General features: G+C 40.8%; 1 protein-coding gene across 5 annotated transcripts; it reads right to left on the bottom strand.

Annotated features, from left to right (window-relative positions):
- Positions 1–13213: 13213 nt before the first annotated feature.
- On the bottom strand, positions 13214–19415 carry LOC147459413 (putative potassium transporter 4). 5 transcript variants are annotated; one of them, XM_086510683.1, is made up of 10 exons: positions 19333–19415; positions 18982–19047; positions 18557–18876; positions 18127–18359; positions 16727–16954; positions 15807–15857; positions 15434–15694; positions 15254–15306; positions 14603–14969; positions 13214–14513 (listed from the first exon to the last, which is right to left on the bottom strand). In XM_086510683.1, the coding sequence occupies exons 3-10, from the start codon at positions 18874–18876 to the stop codon at positions 13549–13551; spliced, it is 2478 nt and encodes an 825-aa protein (XP_086366809.1). In that variant the 5' UTR covers positions 18982–19047; positions 19333–19415; the 3' UTR covers positions 13214–13548. The 5 variants fall into 5 exon arrangements, with proteins under 5 accessions (XP_086366809.1, XP_086366806.1, XP_086366807.1 ...); XM_086510680.1 differs by having other exon boundaries at positions 19165–19371; XM_086510681.1 differs by having other exon boundaries at positions 19127–19371.
- Positions 19416–26903: the final 7488 nt, after the last annotated feature.

Raw genomic sequence — 26903 nt, forward strand, 5'->3', positions numbered from 1 at the left:
TTGCACATATGATTGCCTACAATGTGTGTACATATCCACAAGACTCAAGTTACCAAAATTCTTAACTCGCTTGCCCCTCGAATTTCTCCAAAATCTTCCACATGCATGTGCCTTTTCTTGGACTTGAAAAAGTTGTTGCTTAACTTCCCATCTTCTTCTCTTCTTTTGAATCAATGTCTTGTATGTATGCAAATGACTTTGATACTTGTCTTTGTCCATAGTTGCATCAAGCTTTATCAAGGACTTTCGAGCATTTTGACATTCTTTATCAAACCACCTTTTGCGTGATCTATCTTTGTTGATACCATGGAGATGCTTTATAGCAAAGCATTCTTCGGCACAAGTACAAATAACTTTATTGAAAGTTTCCCATTTAGTTTCCAATGGTGCATCATATTGAAGCTTCTTCATCCATAAACTTTGCTCAACCATTTCAATGTACATTGGTGCCCGTTTGAAATCCATACATAGTGATAATTTTTCTTTCCTTTGGTTGAGATTATCATGCTTAGTTGCTTCTCCGCATGAAAGGTCAATACATAAGGTGCGATGGTTGGATTATGGGGTCCATTGGCCAAACATAAAACTCTTTATGCGATACATGATGGCTTTGGAGAGTAGAATATAATCAATCACACTGTCCCCATTATGTCTCCTACATGTAAATCATTGGTTCCACTCCACAAAGATCCAACATTGACAATGAGCATACCCGTGCTATTACACATATGTAAAAGTAGCTTTCCATAATGATCCCTAGCTCTTTCTCATCCATTGAAGAACGATCATACACTGTGAACTTCCTCCAACTCCCTTGAAATGTATGGCATATCAAATTGTTGAGTATCATGTTGCGATGTTTTTGTGCGAGCACTCATATTCCCAAATACAATAACATCACCTTCACCTTTGAAATAAGCAATATTCTCTTCTGAATCAAAAATGGCTGATCTCTATCCATGCAAGCATAAAAGGAGGAATCATGATAAGGAATGTAGCAATCGGCTACAAAAATGGGTGCTCTTTTTGGTGTCATAATTTTAATCAACCATACATAACGTTTGTACTTATCATCTTTCACAATTGATACAAAATCTTCCACTTTTTTCTTAACCATACATGCTACCCTCCTTGTCCTCTTTGTTGCTTAAGATTCTTTGACCACATCAATGAATGTACATTGTAATTCTCCAAGCCATTAATCCTTTGTGTATCATGCTCCCAAGTTTCAACAAGAAGTACAACATCGGCTTTGCTTGTTAGTTCATCAATGCAAACCCTTGCATTCCATGCGTATCCATTACAATTCCGAAAGCATATTTTCAATTGTAACCCGGTCTCATAGGTCACGCATCCCTATTTGCTCAAGAGACTTGTCTCCTCCTTGGACACATTTTCTTTATGAGAGATCTCCTTGTTTTTCTTATTCTTTTCCTCATATGCCTTGCGACGCATATTTTGTTGCTTAATAGTGCGATCTTCACATACAAAACATTTTGTATCCCTCAAATAGATACAACTATTATCAAGGATAATCTTTCACTTGGTCTCATCCGGCATGGTGCATACAATTGGTCGTTCTCCCGAGCGAGGAGCTCCTTGCTTTCCCACTCTATGTGCTCCATAGACCATAACTCCGGACATGCCAAAGTGGGTTTTGAAGAAATCTTCGATAAAATGGCAAGAGAAGGAGGTGTCTCTAGCTTCTTTTCGGGAATTTCACGAATAACAATGTTCTTGGAACGTCGCTCCCGTTCCTTCAACTCCTCCCCATCCACATTCTCAACATTCTTTGTTTGAACCATATCTTGCATGAGTGAGAAATTAAAAACCACATTGCTACCACATACATCATCCCATGACTTGTTTGTGCATACATTTTTCATGTCGCATACATCCCGACTCATGGTGTCAAATTTCTCCTCTTTCAATACATGGTCATGCTCTACTTTGTCCAGCGGGGGGGGGGGGGAGAGAGAGAGAGAGAGAGAGAGAGAAAAAAAAGAAAGAGAAAGAGGAAGAGAGAGAGAGAGAAAAAAAAAACAAAGAGAGAGAGAGAGGGGGAGAAAACGAAAAGAGAGAGGTAAGGGGAGAAAACAGAGAGAGAGAGAGAGAGAGAGAGAGAGAGAGAGAGAGAGATTTAAAAAGTAGAGAAAATATGAAATGAAATGTTATATTAAGATTTAGAGTTAGGTTAGATTTAAAATTACATTCAAGATTAGATTAAATTAAGATCTAATATTAAGTTAGATTACATTTAACTTATATCTAATCTTAAATTAAAATCTAATATTAAGTTAGATTATATTTAACTTATATTTAAAATTTATAATTAAGTTAAACTTAAGATTAGGTTATGATTTAAATTAGATTTAAGATTAGATTAGATTACATTTAGGTTTAAATTAGATTTAGGTTTATGTTGAGTTTAAGATTAGATTGAATTTAGATTTACGTTAGATTTAAAATTAGGACAAGATTTAAGATTAGCTAGGTTAGATTTAAGATTAGATTGGATTTAGATTTAAGTTAGGTATAGGATTAGAGATTAGATTAGATTTAGGTTTATGTTGAGTTTAAGATTAGATTAAATTTAGATTTATGTTAGATTTAAGATTAAGACAAAATTTAAGATTAGATTAGATTTAAGTTAGATTACATTTAGGTTTATGTTAGATTTAAGATTAGATTAGATTTAGGTTTATATTGAGTTTAAGACTAGATTAAATCTATACTTATATTAGATTTAAAATTAAATTAGATAAGATTTAGGTTAAATTTTAGGGCATGTCAGTGAAGACTTTTCCCAAAGAGCAAACACTAGGTACACAACAATATATATATTCCTATCAGAATCTGACACCTATTAACTCACTCACTAATCATGTTCAATTAACTCAGAATCACCATATATTCAATTAGGTTAGATTTAAGATTAGATGTTGGATTTAGTTTTTATATTAAAGTCTACCTTCGGGATTACAGAAAAAAATTAGAGTTAGGCGAACGGTGATCCCTCTCTTCCTCTCTACGGATACGACGTTAAGTTGGAAAGCTTTCAACGGCATGATACTCAGATTGAAGGCCAACATGTAATGTGCTAAGTAATCCTTTGAACAAGGATCTGCTATGAAGAGATGTTAAGATGTTGTAAATTGCTACAACTAGAGAAGAGGCAAAGGGGTTTTGTCCACTACATGCACTGTCATGTAGACGTGGGTGTGTAGATTTCTTGTACCCACAAATATAGGCATTGACCAATAAAGACGAGATTATAACCCGGTGGTTCTGATCTCCGTGCACCTCTAGACTGAGGTGTGTGGGGATCAGACATGACTAGAGAATGTGAGGCAGTTTACATTGTGAACACACACACACATAAAAGACGCAGGATGCCAGTAGAAGATTAAATTTGTGTCCAGGTTATAAGGGTTTTACATTCATTATTAATGACGACGATGTGGGACCATCCAACCGAAACACCTATCTCTCAACAAGGATCTTATGTCCTTGTAATCAATACAAGCATGTTGTGCGACGGACAAAACGCGTTTCTTTGTAGCACGTTCGCGAATTTGGAGAGTTTGATCCATCTATTATAGATCGAGTGGTTGCGAATTATAACTCGTCGGACTCTGACGCTGGCAAACAGGCAGCAATCTTGCAACCCAATAGACGTGTTCGTAGGCGCTTTGGTCAAGCAACATACGTGACGCCACAAGATGTAGCCTTTGACAGCTCGGAGGATGATCATGCAGACCACATTCCCAACGAGGCAATGTTTGAGTCCGAGATCGATGAAATGATCGAGACGATCATGGATTCAGAGAGGCTTATTTATGATGATATGAAAAGTGAAGCCGATATTCCATTGTATGATGGAGCACGTGTGTCGAGATTGAAGGCGCTCTTGGTTCTTCTCAACATGCAGGCAAATTTTGGATGGAGTGACACTAGCATCATAGCGCTTTTCACGTGATCTATACAATGTGTTTACTTCAATAAAAATCTCTAGATGTATAATGATCTGATAAATTACTTACACAAGTGTATCGCATTTTTTTCACTGTGTAGGATGCTCAAAGAGCACATACTGCCAGTTGATAATGTGATGTCAGAATCCAGAGAGGAAACAAGAAAGATCTTGTGAAACTTGGAAATGGATTACAATTGGATTCACGCTTGTCCTAACGACTGCATTCTTTTCAGAGGGGAATACATAGACATTGAGAAGTGTCCGAAACGTGATTCAGAGAGATATCGAGTAGATCTCCACGGACAAAAGATTCCACAATAGGTTTTGCAAAATTTTTCTCTACTTCCTCGCATCAAGCATTTCTTAGAATGAAAGTCCATGGCCGCCCTAGCATCATGGCACGAGGAGAATAGATCGTCAAATGGTGTGCTACAGATTCCTGTAGATTGCGCAGCCTAGAAATATATAGACGATACATGGCCAGATTTTTCCAAGGAAGCTCGAAATTTGCGCATAGACCTGGCTATGGATGGCGTAAATCCATTTGGTCAGAGATCCAGATCTTACAGTGTATGGCCCGTTGTCATCGTCAACTACAATATTCCCCGGTGGTTGACTACCAAGAAGGGGCACTTGTTTCTAAGCTTGATTGTGCGGGGCGGTATAAAGTGAAGAATATAAATGTGTATCTTTGTCTACTGTTGAAAGAGCTACAACAATTGTGGGATTGGCATAGAAGTGATGGATATGAGCCGACACACAGGTCGACGGAATGCTTTGATCAAAGGCATTCTAATGTGGACTATGCATGACTATCCCGGACTAACAGAATGCTCAGATGATTTATACTCAAACTCAAACACTATAAATCTTGGTTTTTCTCAAGCTTATCTATTGTCATGTGTATACATGCAGGGCTTCAAACAAGCGGATACAGAGTATGTGTCACATGTGGACCAAGACTTAATGCACGTCGGACGCCCTCACCAAAGAAGAAAATCTGCGAAGATCATCAAGCGTATCTTCCAAAGAATCATGAGTTACGCGATGGTTTTTTGGGAAGAGAGTCACCGAGAATGTCTGCACAAGCATGGTTCGAGCAGAAGGAGATGTGTGATGACGGTTTGTCCCCGGGGATGAAGAGACTCTCTCTATGGTACAAGTTACCATATTGGCCCAAACTCATAATCAATCACTTGCTCGATCCAATGCACATATTCAAGAATGTGGATAATCTGTTGTGGGACCATCTGACCGGCAAGAAAAGATACTTTGGGAGCCAGGGTTGACCTTAGAAATGTGGATCGTATGGAGCAATATTGGTCGCAGACAGGACTCGATGGATCGATAAAACTCCCTAAAGCGCCGTGGATTTTCACAGGAGCCCAAGAAAGCAAAGTAAAAGAGACCATTTGATCTGTGCGGACCCCCATTGGCGAGATGCACTCGCTCTGAACGTGTTTCACTATAGAAGGGAATCTTACCGGTTTGAAGTCACACAACTGGTATAAAATGTGTCAGGTATGTTTGAAGTGGAACATATTATAGTGAGAATTGTGTAACAAATTCGTGTGTGAACTTTAATATCATTGCTAGACGCGCGTCCATAACACAATCTACAAATGTGTGAAGTTGGTGCAATGAATCTCACAAAAGGAGATCAATGTAGACTCCATACCATTCGCCAAACTAAACGTTGCGGAGGTTGTGTGCATGTTTGAGAAACACTTTCCTACGACCATGCTAACCATTCAGGTGCATCTTCTTGTTCACATAGTTGATGAGGTGGAGATGGATGTTCCTTTTAGAACGTTCCATGAAAACGCTCAAGGGATATATGCATCAGAAGACATGTCCAGATGGTAGCATGGAAGAAGGTTGACTGATATCAGAGTCCCTAGTTCACATTGGAGAGTAGCTAGATGGATTTAATAAAGCCCGAGACACGCTATGGCAAACCATAGATGATGAGCGCATATCTGGGATTCTCATGTGCAATCTCTGTTGAGAAGAAGATGACAGAGATCTAGAGGCTAAAATCAACCCATTTCGCATGCTTCACAATCCAGTGGATTTCACAATACGAGGATGCAAAGCAAGAGCGACAAAGGGCACGAATCGAGTGGAGACGGGAAAGACGACTGCCAATGCATTATCCACGGGTCTAGAGAGCCTACCAACATTCATGAGCTTAAGATGGTTGCACAACTAATTGAAAAGCGCACAACAGTGCGGTGAAGAAGCGACTGAGGAGGAGTGGGAGTACTCTCGGGGTTGCCCGATCAAGGTAAGTTTGCAATGTACGAGTAGCGACTTTCTAGATGTTTGAATGGACACTCATAATCTTTGTAGCATAAGTCATACACAACAGCATGGTGTAAAGGTCGACATTTTAGGGTGGAACGGATCGACAAAAAGCGCTTTATAGAAGATTGTGGAATCATGGCAAAATTTGAACAGTCTAGTCGACGCCGATCCTCTGATGTAAATCCTGTGGTGGCGGAACTCACTTACTTCGGCACGCTACAAGAGATTTTGAGGATCGATTATAGAGGATTTTTTGTGGACTTGTTCGACGTGCAATGGTTCAAGATAAACATGGAGGGTCGCAACACTACTATGCGCAGAGGAGAGTCTCGTTTCCTTGAGGTGGATTCAAGGAAAAATGGACTGACCTAAGAGACACTTTTATACTACCCAAGCATTGTGAACAAAAATATTTAGCATCCAATTTTAGAAGTTATGTGCTTGGAAGCTCTCATGTAAGTTATGTGTCTCTGGCAAGTGATATTTCATCCTACAAAGTCTGCATCAAACTGGTGGTACATTATGAGGTAGCCCCTCGTAGTGCACGGACGTATGAAGGCTACCATGTGCCAATCACAGTGGCATCAATGGAGGAGATCGTAGAAGATGCCCCAGACAAGCATCAAGCTGCTACTCTCTATGGGGTGCATGCAGAGGATCTACCCAAAATGAAACAAAGGACATTTGCCCCAAACGAAGAGCTCTATATAGACATAGGGAGTTGTGATGAGCTATGAGAGGATGAGAGAGAGACCTCTTAAAGCCATAAATATTGTATTTGAACAATTTTTCTCCGATTTATAATAATTATTATATTCACGTGGCTTTTTGTCCATTCCTGTCTATATGCTATACTTGAGAAATTTAAATTGTGTTTAATAGCCATTGCTTCCACTCCAAGTATGCTCTTTCCCTCTCCTCCCTCTCATGTTCTCTTCTCCCTATTATGTATATTATAGATTATAACTTGTCCATGTTTTATTCTCCATTCAATATTAACATTAAATGTTCGTGTGTTTAATGCATGTATTGATGATGATGAGTTTCTTTCTTCTTTGTCACCCCAGCAGAGGAGGTGGTACGAGGAGCGTCATCGCTCTGGAGCACCATCACGTCGTTCCACTCCTTCAACGTCTCCCTCTGTTTCGGAGCATTCAACGCGCTCCGAAGCTTCGGTGTCGATGAGACCATCTTCACACTCGTCTAGGCACCAACGTTCTAGTGGTGGCGGCGGCGATTGCTGTAGGGATGCCGCCGTTGATGCCTCGACACTGGGTCGTGTTCGCCGAAGCTCCTTACCTTCCCCTTCTTTGCCCGCCTCCATACCAGCCACGACATCACCATCTAGGCCAGATTTTGTGAGGCTATCGGCTGTTCCTGGCTATACACCACTATCTCCTCCTCCAGGAGTCAGCCCAGTCTCGACACTCCTCGCTTCCGGACCCAGACTCGAGTGAAGACACCTGACATTCAAGACCCCGCTAGAGACCCCTGCCGAGACACCCAGGTTCACGCGTCATAGGCGAGAGGGCTTGCCTACTTGGTCGACATCAGCAGTGGCATCATCTTGGATGACGAAGGCAAGAAGGTGATCTCGCGCATGCGCGGTCTTTACTCTCAGGTGTTTCGACACTACATATTAAACACTTGGAGTGAAGTGCCAAATGAATTAAAAGACAGAGTCATCAACATGCTGCATGACGAGTTTCCCGTGTCAAATCGAGATGAGCGCTTCAATAAAGACCTGATGAAGGTTCGAATGTACGAATACTGCAAGCACAAGCGTTCTGAAGTACAAAAAGCAATACAGCATGGGTGGAACATACCAGATTGAATGGACAAAGAAGATTGGAAGAATGTGAAGCGAGCAGCATGCGAGAATCCTGACAAGTGGAAGCAACAAAAGGAGGCAGCCAAAGCGCAAATAGAGGTAGGGAGCTCGCACCACTTGGGGAGCGGCGGCTAGCCATCATTTGAGGCCGATTTTGTAAGTGTTTTTGCATTGCTCTTTAAGTTTGGTAGTTACATCTATTTGTACTTTTAAATTCTAACATAGTGGATTCTTTGTATGTTTTAAACAATGGTCGATGTGACAGGACGTGACCCCACACAGTACGAGCGCAAGTACGCAGGCAGAAAGGGCTTAACACTAGAATGGTAACCTAACAGGACAGAAAAGTGTCCTTTCAGGGTTTTGGAAAAATTTTCCAAAACCATAGTAGATCCACTCATTTTGAAAAATCCTTTCATGAGCTTATAGTTCAATAACTACTACATATGGAAAAAATAAGAAACTTGTAATTTTTCTCATCCCTTGGTCACTACAAGCCTCCAAAGTTGATGGACCAGTGCATTTTGCCCAAAACAGCAATTTCTTACAGTTGATTGCATATAAATAAGAGTGGAGATTTTTGTAGGACATGAGATAAAATGCCCCGTTAAATTCAATGGGTTGGTGACCAAAACATATGGTTGCTTTTACCTCACTAATTTTTTTTTGGGAAAAAAAAGTAGGTGCAAAAAAGTTGCATTTTTGCCATTCTGCGGACCTATCATCAAAGTTTCTATAGTCACGCTCAATACGGATACTATATACATGTTTTATTAGTTCCCTTTGGGCCTCTGGATTCAAAAGGATCCATGGAGCATATCAAAAGGATAATGGATCTCTTACAATTCGAACCTTGGGGACAATGATAAAGTGCTAAATACAGCAAACATGAAAAAACTGGGTTTAGCATTATGACCTCTAGAGACCCATAGAAACTACTCAATATCTAGCCAAGTTTGTAGTCTATGATTAGATATGGTTACTACCTACAAAATACACACAATTTGGCCTAAGAAACTAGCAATATTGAGAAAGTTATACTTGCTACTCTAAAATGTATCGTATTCTTCAGCAATCAAAAAAATCAATCATCATCATATACTATGCTATATAGCATATTAGGTCCCCCAAAACTCAAGGACGATTAGCTTTGTGTTATACATTACACTTACACAATCAAAATTGAATTTGGATATCAAGAAAGCCACCAAAAAAATCATAAAAGTGCTAATTTTGGCCAAAAAACAGGATTATGCAATTCTTGTAAGTTGGTCATAACTTTTAATTTTAACACTTAGCTCTCCCTCCAAGCATCAAAACATGTTGATAACTATGAAGGCCTAACCTCTAGCCATCTATACCTCACAAACATGAAGTTTAGAGTGGTATAGTTGCCAAAAATTGAAAAAAAAGCCAAAAACAGGATCCGTTTTTTCACACAGTTTAGGTTCAAAAATGTTGTGCAAGAGTAAGGTTAATGGTGAGATTGATACTAAAAAAAATGCTAACTTTTTTTCAACTCATAAGGCAACTTTGTGGATATATAGCACCTAAAAATTCATTTTCATACTCTTCAAATAATTCAAGCAAAATGGTCACTTAACAGGACACAAAAGTGTCCAAGGACATAAAAGTGTCATGTTACCATTCTAGTGTTAAATGTCTTGATGGACATTCTTAGTTCTCGCGGCGGCATGGTTAGTATTTCACTTTACTCTTTTGTATTTGTTGTATTTTAATGATAAGCTAAGAAAATAGATTGTTTTGTAATTATATGTTTATACTTACAGAAAAAAGTCTAATTGTTTTTTTTGCAAAATCCGACAGATACGCCGCTTGGACGCGATGAGACGTCTGATTAGACGACGTCAGTCTAGCCATAGCCAGATAGCATTAGTTTTCTTTTGCCATAGCATGTATAATGAGATGAAGTGTATACATCTTTTTGTAACTATTCGAAAACCATGTATTTTATCTCAATAATGACAATTATGTTGTAACTATTACATTTGCAAAGTTTAACAATCAAGTGATTTTGCCTATAATATGTATAATTTTCATTAATTTACTTTCGTCAATTTACTTTTGTTCAATCACTTTTGTCAGTTTTGTATCTTTATTCTACAAACAATACTATGCATGATGAAGTTCATGGTTATATTGTCTTGTGGGTGACTACTTTTGGTCTATAGTACCTTGCACTTTCTTTCAAATGTGAATATGTGCTTATCTTGGATTCATTTAGGTATACTTTATTCTGGAAACATTCAATATGGTTGACACCCAAAAAAAATTACTCTCGGACGTCGCTATAAGCGTCTCTATATAAGGTTCTGCAACGTCGCTATAAGCGTCACTACATAAGGACTGCAATCGTCGCTATATACGTCACTATATAGCGACACTTATAGCGACGTTCCCGTAGCGACGGTCTTAGCAACGGCGAGGAATATAAAAACCCAATGTATTTCCGTCGCTAAAAGCGTCACAAGTGCACATAACCTCTTTTAGTGTTAATGGAGGAGGAAAGAGCTCTTATGCTAAGGCTTCTTGCCAGATTAGAAGTAAAAAAGGAACCAACAGATCTTGAAAAGCAATATAAAATTCATTGGTTGGGGCATCCATGCCAGTTGATTTACTAGTTTTAAGCTTTCCAATAGTTTCTCTAATCTCCTCCTCAGAGATGGGCGAGTCCAACAACACAGAGATATGTATAGAAATTGTTTTTTTCCGTACTTGGGCAATCTTAGCCCTTGCATTGGTAATATCTTGATTTTTTGTGGGAAGATTGCATTGGTAATATCTTGATTTCTTGTGGGGAGAGGAGAGAAAATATTGGAAAAGTATTTCCTGGCAATCTCCACATTATCTGGTGAGAAACTTCATGCAAGTCTTCCTCATTCCTTAACAAGGGAATGAAATCCCTATATATATATTTTTTAGGAGGGCAAATTTTTTCTTGTTGGGCTGGTCAATTTTGCCAGCCCAGAATTGCCTAGTCCAAGCAAGGGCAGCTTGAGCTTCAAGAAGCTTCTCCCTCCTAAGCTGGTCCTTTAGTTTGATAAGCTCAAGAGATGACTTTTCTAAATCAGGATTGGCTTCAAGCAGAGTGATTTGCTAATTGATCATCATTATTCTGTTTGATCTTATAGATTTAGCCCTTTTCCCTTTTTTTCAAAGCAGTAAAGGTTTTCTAGGTACACTTAACTGCCTCATCCCAAGATGAAAAAGCACTTAAATACATCGAAATTACCTTTCGATAGAATAAGGCCACTCTCTTTCTCAATCAACTGCGCCATATTTATGACAGTGCATGTCCTTCGCACATTCCCTGGGAGACTCTCTTGTTGCCCTTAACTCCACTAAAATTACCCTTCGACAGATTATTGGGCACCCTCTCTTTCTCAATCAACTATGCCATAGTCATGACAGTGCATGACCTCAGCAAGGTTTTCCAGAATGGGTGTTCTTTGCTGTGTGAATAAGGTTTACAAAATGCATATCTTTTATAGTGTGAATGGGCTACGAAGCCTACGAAGAAGAAAAGATGGAGTTTTGTTTGTGCTTTCAGCTGTTGTCTGAACAGAGCATTATTTTGTGTATACGCAAGGTTAGCACTCACAGCTGCCACACACACGATTCCAAGATATATTATAAGTTCAAGCCTAGAAGGAGAATTGATCACCACGAGGTAGGTGCTCTCTCTCCCTCTGGGGTCTTAGAGGGATTGTTCCCAACGTTCACATGGCGGGAGCTAACCCGTAGCACTTGCAGGTCTGCAAAAGCTATGACACGCTTACATGGAGCTCGCTGATTACTGCCTGCTCTGCACATTGAAGATGAGCAATACGTCACTGGCAACGATCGCTGGCTGAAGCAGCTCATGTATGCGAAGTGACGACGGGTAGATGCATTCACTCTGCGATTGGACGCACGACTGATCGTTCCATGTGCGCACTACATCTTTCTGTGCAAAACAATGAACTCACTGTATGCAAGGTAGAAGGGTTACTTTAAGAATGTGACTAACATCTCTCTCTCTCTCTCTCTCTCTCTCTCTCTCTCTCTCTCTCTCTCTCTCTCTCTCTCGTTCTCGTGCGCCGCCATTGACTCGATTCTAATTGTTTGAAATAGATAGGTTTTTGGAAATTTTAGCCTCATTTTACGAAGTATGCAGCGGTTCGATCCACATGGGACCAAGCTTCCAAATTTTCGGCAAATTGTGAAACGCTCTATTTTGCAGAGTAACTCACCACATTACTCATGTATTGATATGATGCAAGAATCTGGAGGACGTGAAAAGTTCATGAGTACAGCTGAAATAGCAAAATCTGATTTGACGCTGCAACGTCTGTGGGATGGCAGAGCTTGTCGACTTGACCCCCTCGCCCATCCAGAGTGGGCAACGGACACAGACAAAAGCAATGGCAGGAATACAGCCTGAGTGGATTTGAGCCGAAATCAAAGGCACCAGCTGCGATCGGTCCCAATGGCTGAGCCAAGGAGCTCAACTTATACACAAGAAGATTTAGAAATTTTCTCATGTAAGAAAACCGAGTGTTTTTCATACAATGCATAACATCATGAGCTTCTGCTCGAGAGGCACCGCATACCTAGCCAAGTAGGATTGGAGGCAGGGGACTCCCGGCCCCCCCACCGGACCGGCGGTCCCCTGCCCTCAATCGTACCTAGCTAGGTATGTGCTGCCTGCCTCACAAAAGCTCATGATGTTGAGGTAAGTCACAATGTGGGAATTATTGTGAGAATTCATTCAAAACTTCTTGTGGGAGTCGGATTCGAGCCAATATCCCCCGTCTTACATTGGTGGATGAATGGGTTGTACAATTTTAAAGGTAAGACGCTGTTTTTCGATAGCTATTTATAAAAAAGAAAGACTAGTAAAGTTGTTCCAAATCAGTTTGGCACCCACTACAGATTTGGATTCTTGTTTTGAAGAGCTATCTAGGGACATATAACGTGGCCTCATTTTGGTGAAACACATCCAAAAAGAGCCATGTCCGGGACACGACTTTTTTGTACACCCACTATGCTTTCACCCAGTACCAGAGCATGGTTTGGACAAGCAAGAGACGGCAATAGGTAGCAAGGAAACTTATTGCTTAAGTCATACAAATTGTAGGTCCTCTGTTTACAGATGTATAAACATTTGGCAGAAGTGCATTTTGCAGCACTTTGGGTTACAATTGTTGCAGTAAATACTGAGCAGGAATCATAACGGAGTTCTCTCCAGATCAGCATTACTGCACAGGCATTATATTGCAATCACTAAGGAAAAGTGCATGCTTTAATCAGGCCTACTAGGATTGTTTAGTGGCCTTGAAGCATGCAATGGTTCACTAATGTATGTGGGCTTCATTTTTTTCTTTTTTGTAAACTTATATACCATTGTACTGCACAAGTCAAGGTTGAGGACTTATACTTCATAAAGCATACTAATCTCCATCAGGTTAGAGGGGGGAACTGAGAGCTTAAGGGCGGCAGCAGCAGAGGTGCTATTGGAGTAAAGAAACCTGTAGATTATATCCAAAAACACCTTTCGCAGCCAGTTGCTCAAACCTCGAGTTGTTGTAACAAGCCGTGTCCGCCCAATGACCAAAACAGGCCTTTCTGTAAGAGCCTTCTCTAAGCTAGCCATGTCCTTCAAGGGCCCTGATCCTTGATCGTTTCGGCTCATTATTTCAGTGGGTTGTTCGATGGCATCTGCATTTTCTTGGCTAAGGCGGGGAAGTGGATGATTGGTGGTCAGAGGGCCCGATTCAACTATGGCAAATTGCAAGTGAAGTCTGAGGCTGTCAACCATACCCTCCCAGAAGGTGTTCCACTGGAAGGATCGTTCCTCAGCATAGCCGTAGAGAATTGTGCATCTAAACAGGCCAGGGTAGCCTTCACAGTTAGAGAATTTGAAGCGCTCGTCGTAGGGGACCTTAGGGATTTTGCAATAAGTTACAGTGGTGAAGATGACTATCTTATGAAGTGATCTGATGTTGCGGAGGTAGTGACGCATGAGAGGAGGTATTTCATCTTCAAAATCGCAATAGAAAATGCAAAGACCCGGCACCCTCTTCACAGAGGTGTTGGTGGAGTCGAGCAATGACCCCAGATCCTGCAGGGTTACCAAATTGGCCCTCTCATAAGCATGATGCTTCTCTCTTCCGTAAACCCAGGTATACATAATGAGACCAATAAAAATTGCCACCAGGAAGGGCAGCCAGCCACCCTGGGAGATCTTGCTCATAACTGCTGATATGTACACACCCTCAATGCTTCCATACACCACAAGGAACAGCACCACCCATGGAAGCCATAGATTCCATATCACCACCATTGCGAGGCTTGCAAAAATCGTTGTTATAAACATCACCATGATCACTGCAACGCCTGCAAAATCATAAAAAACCATGCTAAGCTTCCTATCGTACCGCTTGAAGAAATTGGAAGTCGATAGGGAGAGGGAGAGACTACAGTACCATAGGCATGTCCAAGGTTGTCCACACTGCGCAAGCCCAGCACAACAAGAACACAGAGGACCATAAGGAAGTGGTTGACCTCAGGGGAGTAAATCTGGCCCTCATGGTTTTCTGATGTGTGGATGAGGCGCACTTTGGGGAAGAGATCAAGTGCCACTGATTGCTTCACAAGAGAGAAGCATGCTGATATCAAGCATTGACTTGCCACAATGGCAGCCATGGTGGCAATGACAAACATGGGCCAAAACACCACCTCAGGTATGAAGTTGTAGAAGACTCCCTCATTATCCAAGTGTTTTGTCAGGTATGCTGCTTGCCCGGCATATGTTAGGATGTTGGATGGGTATGCAACAAAGGCAAAGCCTATCTGTACAGCAAGGCAGACATCTTGATCTCAGCGGTTCCATTCTTACACATGTTTTGGTTTACTCCAATTTCTGTATCAAACAAGAAAATTTCCTACCTACAATGGATTTTGTATATGAAGAGATAAATAAACCTTGAACCCTAAACCGTAAACACTGCTTATGTTACATTGTGCAATCTATGATATAACCCTCTAATATTGATCCACAGAAAACTAAGTGCAGTTTACAAAAAACATAGCCAGGTCTAGAGCTTAGAGATTTCTTCTCCATCATCGAATAGTACCTGCATGGAGATTCTGTTGAAGTGACCCAAATCTGCATACATTGCTTCTGAACCTATACTCAATCAACAAAAATTTTGCATGTTAAAGACACTTTTCCAAGCAGGGAAGGGACAATGAATCCTTCCAATTTCAATTCTATAGCCTTCCGCACGTAATATAGAATGAGGGTGATAACTCACTGGTGATGCAGAGCACTGTACCAGCAAGGGTCCTCCAGCCCTCCTTTCCACGACGAGAGAAGAAGGTGAAGATGTAATGAGGGGATAGGCCTTTGAAGATGGCAGGGTTGTGCACAATCACATTGTAGACTCCTATCATGGCTGTAGTGATGAACCATACCACCACAATAGGTGAGAATAGGAACCCTACCTTGCTTGTGCCAAATCTTTGTAGCAGAAACAGAGCTATGAGTAGCACTGCTGTAATGATCACGATGGACGCTGCATTCATGGTAAAAAAATCACATATTGAGTAATTAACTATCAGTGTTGTTGGATTAGCTCCATTTGCGTGAAATGCACTCGTTCCTTGTGAAACAACCAGCAGACTCACATTGATTGAGCGCGCTTGATGCATGTCGTAAGCCATCAACTGCTGAAAGGACTGTATGACACAAACGAGAACCTTAGAGAATACAAAAACAAGAGAACTTCTACCCAATTTGATTGTCTCAAGTATGAGCCATCCTTAACCACTGACATAGCACCTGTGCTTGGATGGTTAATAATCCTACCAATTCATGGGTTTGGCCATCATAGAAAAATATTCTATGATTTCGAGCTCCAAAACAAGTGTCATTGAGAAATGTTCAAAGGTCTTACAAGTTCACTTTATGAGCTCTTCTTTAATGTAAATCTGATAAATATTGGTTGATTTACATACATGAAGTAGATTGAGACTTACATATGAGAAAAATCTTATGCATCAAATTGAAGGCATTTATAGATAAGCTCATGCCTTATTTTTTGAGAGTTTTCTGGGGTACTTGCCATTTCGCAACATTGTTGAAGCTTTCATTTTATTGCAGGTGAGTGAAAGCACCTTAACTTTTACCCATGCCTTTCATTTTATTGCAGTGAGTCTTACAGAATATACTATGTGGGAGAGTGAAAGCTTACTAACTTTACCCATGCCCAAGGATAGAGTTACTCAGCATATGCTAATTGGATCTGATATTGTAAATATGTTACTCAGCATATGCTAATTGGATCTGATGGTGTTACTCAGCATATGCTAATTGGATCTGATATTGAAACAAGGAATCTAAATCTAAAAGCTCTGACAAATTTTGATGTGATTTGCAAAAATTTCACGACGCACCCAAGATGTAAGCATAAAACTGTTAACAAGCATATATAAGATATAAAGGTTGATGTGCGTTTAGCCATTTAGAATAAAACACAGAAGGAGACAGTTCTGCAAACAAATAATGGCTTTTAAGGAAAACAAGTTAAGATGGTCCCAGATGATACCTGAAATTGCAGGAGTGAGAATACCATCTCCAATGATCATGCATGCACCTATCATGGTCACTGCAAACAACAGAACTTTGATGCTTTTGCTACTCTCCATTTTCCTGACAGTCTTGTCTTGAACTGATCCCTCTTTTGTCTTTAAGGTGGCAGTTTTCTTGGGGGTTCTTCCATAACGACAGATGTTTACATGCTTGCAAAGGATGGAATACAGAGCAAAGGTACCACCTGCTCATCAGTTGAACAACCATCCTTTATTTTGTTTTCCACCATACTTATATAATCAAACCATAATTACAGCTTTACAATCTATCACAGACATTTGCCAACACAGAAAACAGTTAGCAACTCAATTTTTCTATAAAAACTCAGAGATGCATATTGACAGGTTTTCGATCATGTGTGACTCCCCTTTGTTGTGAAAACCTGCCTTCTCTCAGCCGCTTGCTGCTGCTGCAAATAGACCGTAAAGGCTTGAAACATCTGCATGGTATTTGGGTCAAGATGAACCTCGTATGATTAGCCATCCTTGAAATTTGTAGAGGAAGATGTCCCACCCCAGCATTTTCATGTCGGGTTCACTAAAAAAAGATGTCAAGAAGAATGCGGTGGAGTTGGGAGAGCGGGAGGCTTCTGGTTGTGAGACTATCGTGTGAGGAAAATAGACGTAAATGAACTCATGACCAAAACAATGATCTCAAATTCACACACACCAAGCCTATCTAATTGGTGAATGAATTCATGATCAAGAGATCAAAAGCTCACACCCCAAATCCCAACCAATTGTTGAGATGAATGAGTTCATGATGCCATTCACAAAAAAACCCACACACCTGTTTCTTCCTGTTCTATTGATGGATGAATTCATGATTCGAACACCACAAATCCACAAACCAAAATTACTCAAAAGATTAAACAAAATACCCTTTCAAGTTCAGCCATATAAAAGCCATGATTCATAGAAGCACATAACTTAAATGGAACTTCAACCTGTTATATCAGAAGCCTGATAGAATTTGACAAACGGATTTGTGCAATCTTATAATAGAACTTCTACTACTTTATATGGTTTCTAATAAAAGGTCTACGCTCCACTGTTTAAGAAAAAGTATGCTAAGATCAACATCTTGATTATTCTGTTCGTATGTGTGAGAACAAGGGTTCGGCATGTGCTATACAAGACCTCTTTCCCAAACCTATGTGGGCTCATAGCTCTTGCTAGGCGTTGCCTGGACCCTTGTCCTCACGTATATGCATGTATTCCATGTTGAAATCGATCAATTTAGGGCCTTGAATTGTAAGGGAAATTGAAATCAATTGTAAAGGAATCATCCCATGAGTTGAGATGTACACTATCGGAAACAGGATAACAGGAGATAGTAAAGGTCCAACAAAAATACCTTCTCCTTGATCATCCAGCCTGAGAATGATGAAACCATATTTGATAAGGGAGATAAGGGTGAAGGTCCAAAAGACAATGCTGAAGATGGAGTAATAGTCCTCCTCGATGGGTTCGTGTAATGTGAAGGCTGAAAACACATAAAGCGGACATGTACCGATGCCCGCATACACCACACCCATTGTCTGATACGCCAGCAGCAGCGTCTGCCAGTGCTTGCCACTAAACCATCCTCTGAAATTAGCCAGCCACAAGAAACCCAAAATCTCTGACATTAGAGTGGTGAAAGCCTTGTGCTCAAAGGTGTTGAAAAGCTTAAATGCAAGCTGGTAACCAAGTTTTATTTGTTCACTTTCTGATGCATATAATACAACACTCTAGTCTGAAGTCCAATGCAACACAAGGAAGATAAATTCACATTAATCAATTACCTTTGAGACAAGGAGAACCTTTTCTCCTTGCGGTCCTGAAGTTGGCGGTCATAGTTATTCTCAAGATCCTCGAGGATGCCATCACTCTGCAGGCGCAGCGACTCGAGGGAGTAGTTACTCTCGCCGCGATAGATATTGCGCCTATCGCTGCCTCTGCTGTCGACATCTACTACTGTTGAATTTTCTTCATGATCTGCCTTGTGGGTATGCTTTATTTGGCCTGACGCGTTCTCCAAATCAGAAGGATGTTGCTTGTCTTGATCCGCACTTGCGTCGTCCATATTGCAAGATGCAGAGGGAAGCTCTTGTCTTTTGCTCATCTGATTTGGCAGTAGCATGAGACAAATTAATACTCACTGTGCAGAAAGCTCAAGGGATAATTACTACACATATCTCTTCAATTGACAAGCATTTTGATAGATTACCAGCAGCTATATTTGTTGTCTAAACGCCTGCAGCAGCGGGTCGATCATTCATGTGCTGGTTAAGCCCTGCATCATAAATAGCGAGTCACGAGCAGAGTACTGGGAAGCTTAATTAGCGGCGTCCCTACAAGTAAGTAGTACACACATATTGGCTTTGGAGTCCCCCTCTTCTTATATACCAACCTAGAAGAAGAGGCACTCTCTTTTGCTAGCAGCTACTACAAACCTCGCACAGTTCAGTTTAAAAGATTAAACTGTATTTCTTTCAAAGATTCCCCCATATTCCCGGCGTTGGAAACCCCTCCCCCTGCTCTGAGAGAGAGAGAGAGAGGAGAGAGAGAAAGAGAGTGCCTGCTAGCACAGCACGAGACAGCGAGCAACGGCTCGAGAAGAGAGAGCGTTGTGTGCTCGTGGCTTGATTAAGGCCTACCGGAGCCGCCCTCCCACGGCCCACCGCCTTTGTGTGTGTGTGTGTGTGTGTGAGAGAGAGAGAGAGAGAGAGAGATAGAGAGAGCGCCTTCGATGGCGGTCTACAATTTTTTTTTTTGAAATCGTGTATACCTTGACGCGATTAATTTTTAGGCAAAATTATCAAAAATACCCCTCTAATTATAAAAATTTCCAAAATACCCCTCTAATTTGAGAGATTCCTAAAAATTTGATATATATTTTAATCAGAAATTCCCAAAATGTCCTTTCAAAATCCAAAAAATACCCGTGGTTTTGAGATTAAATTTTTTCAAAGATAAACAAGGTGAGATTTCACGATAGCTTTCCAAAAAGGAAATCAAGATATGAGGAAAATAAAAATAATATATATATATATAGAGAGAGAGAGAGAAAGAGAGATTCACAATCACTTGTCCTCTAAGGCTATGAAATGAAAGGGATCCATTTGACAAACTCCATCAACATTTAAGATGAGTCTCCATCTTTGGCACCGAAAACATTGGAAGGATGCCTAATCTACTCAACACTAAGGCTTCGTTTAGAAAGCCAAAAATTTGTAGCTATTCGTAAGAAGACCGATTGTCTAGCTAGAATTTGAGTTGGTTATTATGTAGGCTTTGGGGATGAATTGATTTATTATTGTTAATGCGAGGTGATTTGTGACAAATTACATGCTAAGCACTCAAAAATGGATCTCAAAGGGTGCGCACATGGAATAGAGAAAGCACCGCAGTGGTAGAAAAATCTGCTATGGAAGGAAGATTTCACCCATTGCGTCAAATCCACAAAAGTAGGGCTTTGGTCGTAGTTAGACGCAACGGCACCTATAATCCAGATTAAAAGGAAATAAAGTGGTGGCAATTTTTGCGGCGAGAGCTTACACTTGTGTGGGAAATGCCTTGGGCGGTAGCTTCCAAACTTTAAGGAGACAAACCCTTATCTTTGAAACCTCTCTCATGTGCGTACTACCCTTTCAATTGTCAAAAAGATTGGAAAATCTCGAACAATCCAACCAAAATGGATACAATGATATTTTGAGAATTTTTGAAATTTGAGGGGTATTTTGGTAATTTTCCTTAATTTTTAATGTCAAACTACATTGTCACCCAGAACTCTTGGCAGCAATTGGCAGCTTTTTGAGAGCAATTGAGGACCATTTGACAAAGTCCTTGGTGTTTGACTCTTGAGAGAGGCATTAACGGTGGGGCCCAGTGTTAGAAAAAAACGGGGGTCCTGTGTATTTTAACCGGCTGAAATCTTTAAATCCCAGTTAGATTTTGAGCTTGCCTAGAAGAAAACCGGGAAATTTTCACAAGTTTTAGTGTAATTATCGGCAAAAGCTTCAAATTTTGACCTAAAAACCGGGAGAGTTTCAAGTTTGCCCTTATTTTCTTTGGTTAGGAAAAATGTTTTTTTCTAGCCTTGCACTGGGGCCTCTTCTCACTCATTTAATTTAGTTCTTGAGATAAAATGCCTTTCAAGGGGACACCCACATGGCGAGGTGTGGCAATGTGTAGGTTGTCACTTCAGGGGTCACTTCACCTCCTTTGACAATCTACCTTCCTCCCACGGAGGTACTATTAGCTTCTTCAAGTTCATGAAAGTGAAGAGGTACACATGGCATCTACATGGATGGGAGCTTGGAGGTAGAAGTAGGGGTCGATCTCGATACCCACTCCCGCCAACGTACACACATGAACTGCTTCCCCACTTCATTGATGGCACGGGGATGGCACAAACAAAAGCTCCCTGCAATAGAAATATACATTCAGCATCCAATAACACACTAGGCCACATTCAGACGAGCCTGGTGGCAACCTTTCCTTGTGCGATATCGTCTCTGTCTGTTTGTTCACACAAATCAAAGACACAGGATACAATACACGGGAAAAAATTTCAGTTGGCGATCCAACCTCAGCGGTAGTGTGTTCGCTCCTGGTCTAATTGATTAGGGATCAATACCCATTGTTCGTGTTTTCAGCTGAAAAGCGGTCCGATAGTTTTGCTCTTCTGGGGACGGGGACTCGTCCAAACAAGGGTGGGTCCGAAGGAAAACATGCCCAATCCACGGACGCCACTGTAAATGTACGCACCTTCCCCTCTCTCTTCCGTCGGCCAGTGTGAATGTTTTTCAACCAAGCTCTGTGTGTGTGTGTGTGTGTGTGTGTGAACAAGAAAATAGATCAACCTTTTATCACCCAAGTGTGGTAGGGTAAAAGGGCCGGTACAAGGCCAGCTAAGCGAGGCGATAGATTGCGAGCTTAGTGTTGTGCTATTTTCAGCTTAGGAGAGTGCAATCCATAGCTCAGGGAACGGCATATTTGCAGTAGAAGCCATAGCGCGAAGGATGTGGCACACAGGTCGAATGATGCTACACGTTGTGTGTAACAAAAGAGGCCACCATTAGGATGCCAACGAGGGGGATAACTAGAGCACTCTTCCCAGCAAGGCTAGAACCCCACATCTGACGATCACGCACAACTCTTGCTATTGTAGCTAATCACTCCAGCAGTCGAGGGATGGCGTCTTAAATTTAGAGCAAAATTGTTCTATAATTGAGGGTCGTTGCGTCCTAGGTCAGGGACCCGACTTTTAACTAGCCCCTTTACCCTAGATTGGTTATCCCATTTTCCTCTTGGATAACAGGTCTTCAACTCAAGACTGGTCATATAATTTTTGGGTCCTCTGGGGATTGTGCCCATTGCCAAAAAGCTTCTCTTATCTCTCTCTCTCTCTCTCTCTCTCACTCTCACACACACACAAATGAAATATACAAAATATGCGGACCCCATAGACGCCTGATATCATAAGATGTAAAGTAAAAAAACTAAGACTATATTTTGGTTCTCAATCTGTCATTACTCCTAACATATATACTTTTATCAAGTAGTATGTGTCTCAAATTTTGTATTGTGCAAATTACTCCTAACATATATACTTTTATCAAGTAGTATGTGTCTCAAATTTTGTATGTGTGCACAATTTTGGATTGGTTAGTTTGAAACGAGTCAAGGGAGATGCCTTGCATGGCTTTGAAGGGAAAAAATGTGTCATGAGCATAACAAGAGGAATTTCATCTTTGTTTGAATTGCATAAAGCTACAACAATGTCCTTAGGATCCTTAAGAGGATCTAGGGAACTAGGTGGTATAGCTGCTAAAGAGGAAGAAGCCTCACAAGGTGGCACTTGTTGAATAGGATTCTTGCATGTATAAACCTAAAAAATAGAAGGAGCCTCTGGGTGAAAGCATGATTAGGTGGATATCAAAGCTGTGTCTGGAACATCACTATTTGGCAAATTAATAGCTATAATATGTTTGACAAAGATAAAAGAACCCAAGGTGTGTGATATATCATTGGATAGCTCTTGAAGAGGAGAATCTAAAAAGCTGTTTAGCGTCAAATTTAAAATTAATTTGCAAAATTTTATCGCGCGCCACATCTAATAGTGCAGCTATTCAAAACTAGTAATCAACCCATAAAAGTGTACCACACAGTCATGCTTTCACCCCTCTACTTGCCTCCATCGACTTCTCTTTGCTTCTCTCCTCCTAGCCGTCTCTATTGCTAACCTTTTATTGCTTGCAGGTAATTGCACCCGCCTCTCCTAAGCACTTGTTGGCTATGTATGCTATGGACCCATCACTCTTCGTGTGCATCCAACAAGAATATTTTGTGCTCTCCTTAAAGTCATTATGTATGGAAAATATTGTGCTTTCAAGGCACTCAAGCACACTTGTATTAGAGCTCATCAAAGTTCACATCATGAATATGCCACGAGTGGTTTTTACCTTGTAATTAATTAATCTTTCAAATAATTTTGCATATTGTTGCAAAACATTGAGTCTAGACACTACCCTTGTAGAGAGGTAGAACCGCCCAATAATGTGCATGTTACAATGTATTTGAGCTAGAAAAAATACATATATCTCAAGGTCAAATGTGATAGGTGAAAGCTTTGGCAAAGGCCAACCAAAATGCAAGGAGAAAACAACCAACATCAAAGTAGGATTTTAATGTAATTTTGCACAGAAAAAAGGACTTGTCTGTAATTTTTGAATGGATAAAACACATCTTTTTCCTATTCGTGGGGCTCTTCTATGTGTAAAAATTGTATAACATGGGAATTTTGAACACCTTCTATTGAACTCATGTGTTATATTTACATATTTACTACTAAGTCGTGACCCCCAACATGTGAGTTTGCATGTAACCATAACTTATATGCAGCATGGCCTATCTCCTTGAGAGGTGTGAAAGGTGCACAATACTTGGGGGACAACTTGGGTCCTTGCCAAATCTTCGAACTTTTTGAATGCTCTAGAACCTAACGGTAGCCTGTCACCAACAATAGTTGGTCACCATTTCTCCTAGACATATTGGTTATTTTAATCTTGTGATTGCCACACATAAGACTAGCCACAAATAACATATCTACATGATCATGAAATAAATCCTTAACCTATTTAGACTTTCTGTGTCACTAACCCCATTGTCACAAGTGACCCTCTTTGAAAACCATACAACAACATGAAGGGACTAAATCTTGTACTTAGATGCTTGGAAATTTAGTAAGAAAACTCTATTATGGCAAAATACTTTTTGATATTGGTACGAGATTCTCTTATATAAGCTTGTAGCATATCTTTAAGGTCTTACATCCCCAGAGGGACAATCTCAAGAGAGGCAAACAAATCACGATGCAAAGTAATGTACTTTGTAGCACCACCATCAAACATGTGATTGCAGCAACTTACATACATGCGCGCATCATGGACAAAAGGGTCATAAGTACACTTTGCACTAATTACCCACTCTGCATCTACATCAACATCACAATCTCCATATCCAAAAGATTCTACAATAGTTGTATCGGTAGTAGATCTAACATCTTTCTTCTTGGCTTCTTTTGCCTTCAACTTTATCAAGTGATCATTATGTAAGAGATTGGGGACAGACATATGCACTTTTTATGTGTCGACGGCCGAGATTTGCGACGCCCTTGATTTTGCACAAGGGCCCTTGATCCCGGTTGGGACCCCATGGTACTTAAAGCTAAGTGTGGGTAATACTAGGGTAAATGTCCTGAAAAAAGGACGTGTCCCAGTTTAGGACAAACATGAAAGATGACGAGGGTCCCATTGACGTACATTCATTGTTGAATGGTGGGATGGTTTATGTGAGATGGCTTTAGCTCAATGGTCGAATCTTAGGTCCAAATCCACGCGTGACTGCCCTTTCTTCTTATGGGGGTGTGTCCACCTATTGAGGCATAATTTTTAACACGGAAATCACCCAATGAGAAAAGGGCTACATCGCCAAAGAGTGTATGGTCCTAGCTACATGCATCCTCAAACACCACATTTGATGAGTCTATACTATATATAAAGGGGGGAGGGATTCTGCCCCCGTGCACAAGTGCCGATCTCTCCTTGTTCTCGTGAGTGAGCTTGAAGGTCATCTCAGTGGGGTCCTTCTGAAAAGCACAAGTTCTCAATAAGCTTCATATCTGCTGGTACATCATTTCTTGATCTCTCCTTGCTCCATGAGTGAGCTCTATAGCTCGGAGACATAATCCACACAAACACACACACACACACATAGAGAGAGAGAGAGAGAAAGAGAGATCCCCATGTAAGGTGCAATTGACTATTGTTGCAAAAGTTGAAAGCAGCTCCTCTTTCCCTCACGATCTTCTTTTGACTACTCTATAGCTACAGTTGACCACCCACCATGCATGCACATGTAGGCGGCATGAAAGGGCAGTGGTAATGCGTGTGCTAGTCTCCACCCAACCGTGCTATCTTATAGCCTCCCCCTAGCATACACACTGTCCGGCCGTGCCGGTGGCCTTGCCCATAGGACCCATGTCCTTACATTACCCCCCCCCCCCTTGGAGAATCGTTTTCGTCCTCGAAAATGAACGTAGGAAAACGTTTCTTAAGTGCGGAGACATTCTCCCATGTAGAACCTTCTTCAGGTCTATCTAGCCATTTTACCAACACCTGTCGTCTGACATGATGTCTGGTGCGAAGCTCATAGAATCCAAAATCTTTTTAGGCTCATGAGGAATGCTTGGCGATTCGATAAGGTCAACTAACACACCTATGTCAATGACGTTATCATTCTGTCCTATCTGTTTTCGTAAACGGCTAACATGAAAAACAGGATGAACTCGTGAGGTGCTCTGGGAGAGCTAACTTATAGGCCACTTGACCTATACGTTTGAGAATGGTAAGCGGTCCATAATAGCGTGGTGAAAGTTCAGTAACTTTTCCCGTCTTCAGACTTTCTGAATGCTCCGGAACTTTGAGGAAAACCTTGTCTCCTTCTTCGAAAGTAGCAAGACGACGATGCTAATCTGCGAACTTCTTATATCGATCTTGAGCTTGCTTAACATTCTGTCGAGCAACTTGAAGCATGTCAAAATGGTCTTGGAGAAAATCCTTCGCTTGTTGTATCTTCTCTTTAGCCAACCCCACCGTAACAGGTGATCTAGGTTGAAATCCATATTAAAGCATAAATGGACTAAACCGTGTAGTCACATGCTTTGAACTATTATAAGCAAATCCAATATAGGTAAGTAGTCTTCCCAATTGGTTTGCTTCTTGCTAACGTACGCTCGTAGCATATGCTCTAGCACTTGATTAACTCTTTCTGTTTGACCATCCGTTTCTGGATGATCAGCCGTACTTAGATCAAGTTTAGTTTCCAACTTTTGACACACAGCTCTCCAAAAGTGATTATCAAACTTTCGATCTCTGTCACTAATGATACTAGCTAGAAGACCGTAAAGTTTATATATATGCTCTACAAATAGATGTGCTAATTCCGCTGTCTTAACTGTAGTCTTAGTGGGAATGAATCGACCCATCTTTGTGAGACAGTCTACAATTATCCAAATGGCATCATGGCCACGATTTGTAGTAGGTAGTCCTACTACAAAATCCATAGAGATACTCTCCCACTTACCTTCTGGAATCTCTAAAGGATGTAAAAGGCCACCTACCTTGAGGCGCTCTGCCTTATCAACTTGGCATTGTTGGCGGTTTAGTACGTACTCTTGAACATCATGATGTAAGCCCGGCCAATAAAATTGCCGTCGAACTAAGGCATACATCTTACGGGTACCTGGATGACAAGCACTTGGACTATCGTGACACTGAAATAAGATTTGGCGCCTAGTGTCTGAGTCCTTTGGCACACATACTCTACCTTCGTGGAGTAAGTAGCCATCATCAATGGAAAAATTCTTCCATCGCTTAATCTATTCCTGAGTAGGGATGGAGCTCTGTGTGTTGGAGTTTCTATCTGCATGTGCAGAGACATGTTGATCTGGCTGTTCAGAGACATGTGGGTGTGAGGGATCCCTTTTTGAAACTGCACTCCACACTTTAGCATATGATTGATCTTGTGCACACTTGCCACGTAATGACTCCAAAAATCCCTCTTTAGTTCCGTGAAAGCAAGTGA

Source organism: Adiantum capillus-veneris, chromosome 4, assembly GCF_014529385.1.
Source record: "Adiantum capillus-veneris isolate H3 chromosome 4, ASM1452938v2, whole genome shotgun sequence".
Taxonomy (NCBI): Eukaryota; Viridiplantae; Streptophyta; class Polypodiopsida; order Polypodiales; family Pteridaceae; genus Adiantum; species Adiantum capillus-veneris.

Bases quoted from the DNA above. Each gene is read 5' to 3' on its own strand.
- LOC147459413 (XM_086510683.1), bottom strand. From the start codon at position 18,876: ATGAGCAAAAGACAAGAGCTTCCCTCTGCATCTTGCAATATGGACGAC. The intron at 15,858-16,726 runs GTATCATCTGGG...TGTGTCATACAG, and splicing joins TCTCACTCCTGCAATTTCAG to TCCTTTCAGCAGTTGATGGC. The intron at 15,307-15,433 runs GTGAGTTATCAC...GATTGAGTATAG, and splicing joins TACAGTGCTCTGCATCACCA to GTTCAGAAGCAATGTATGCA.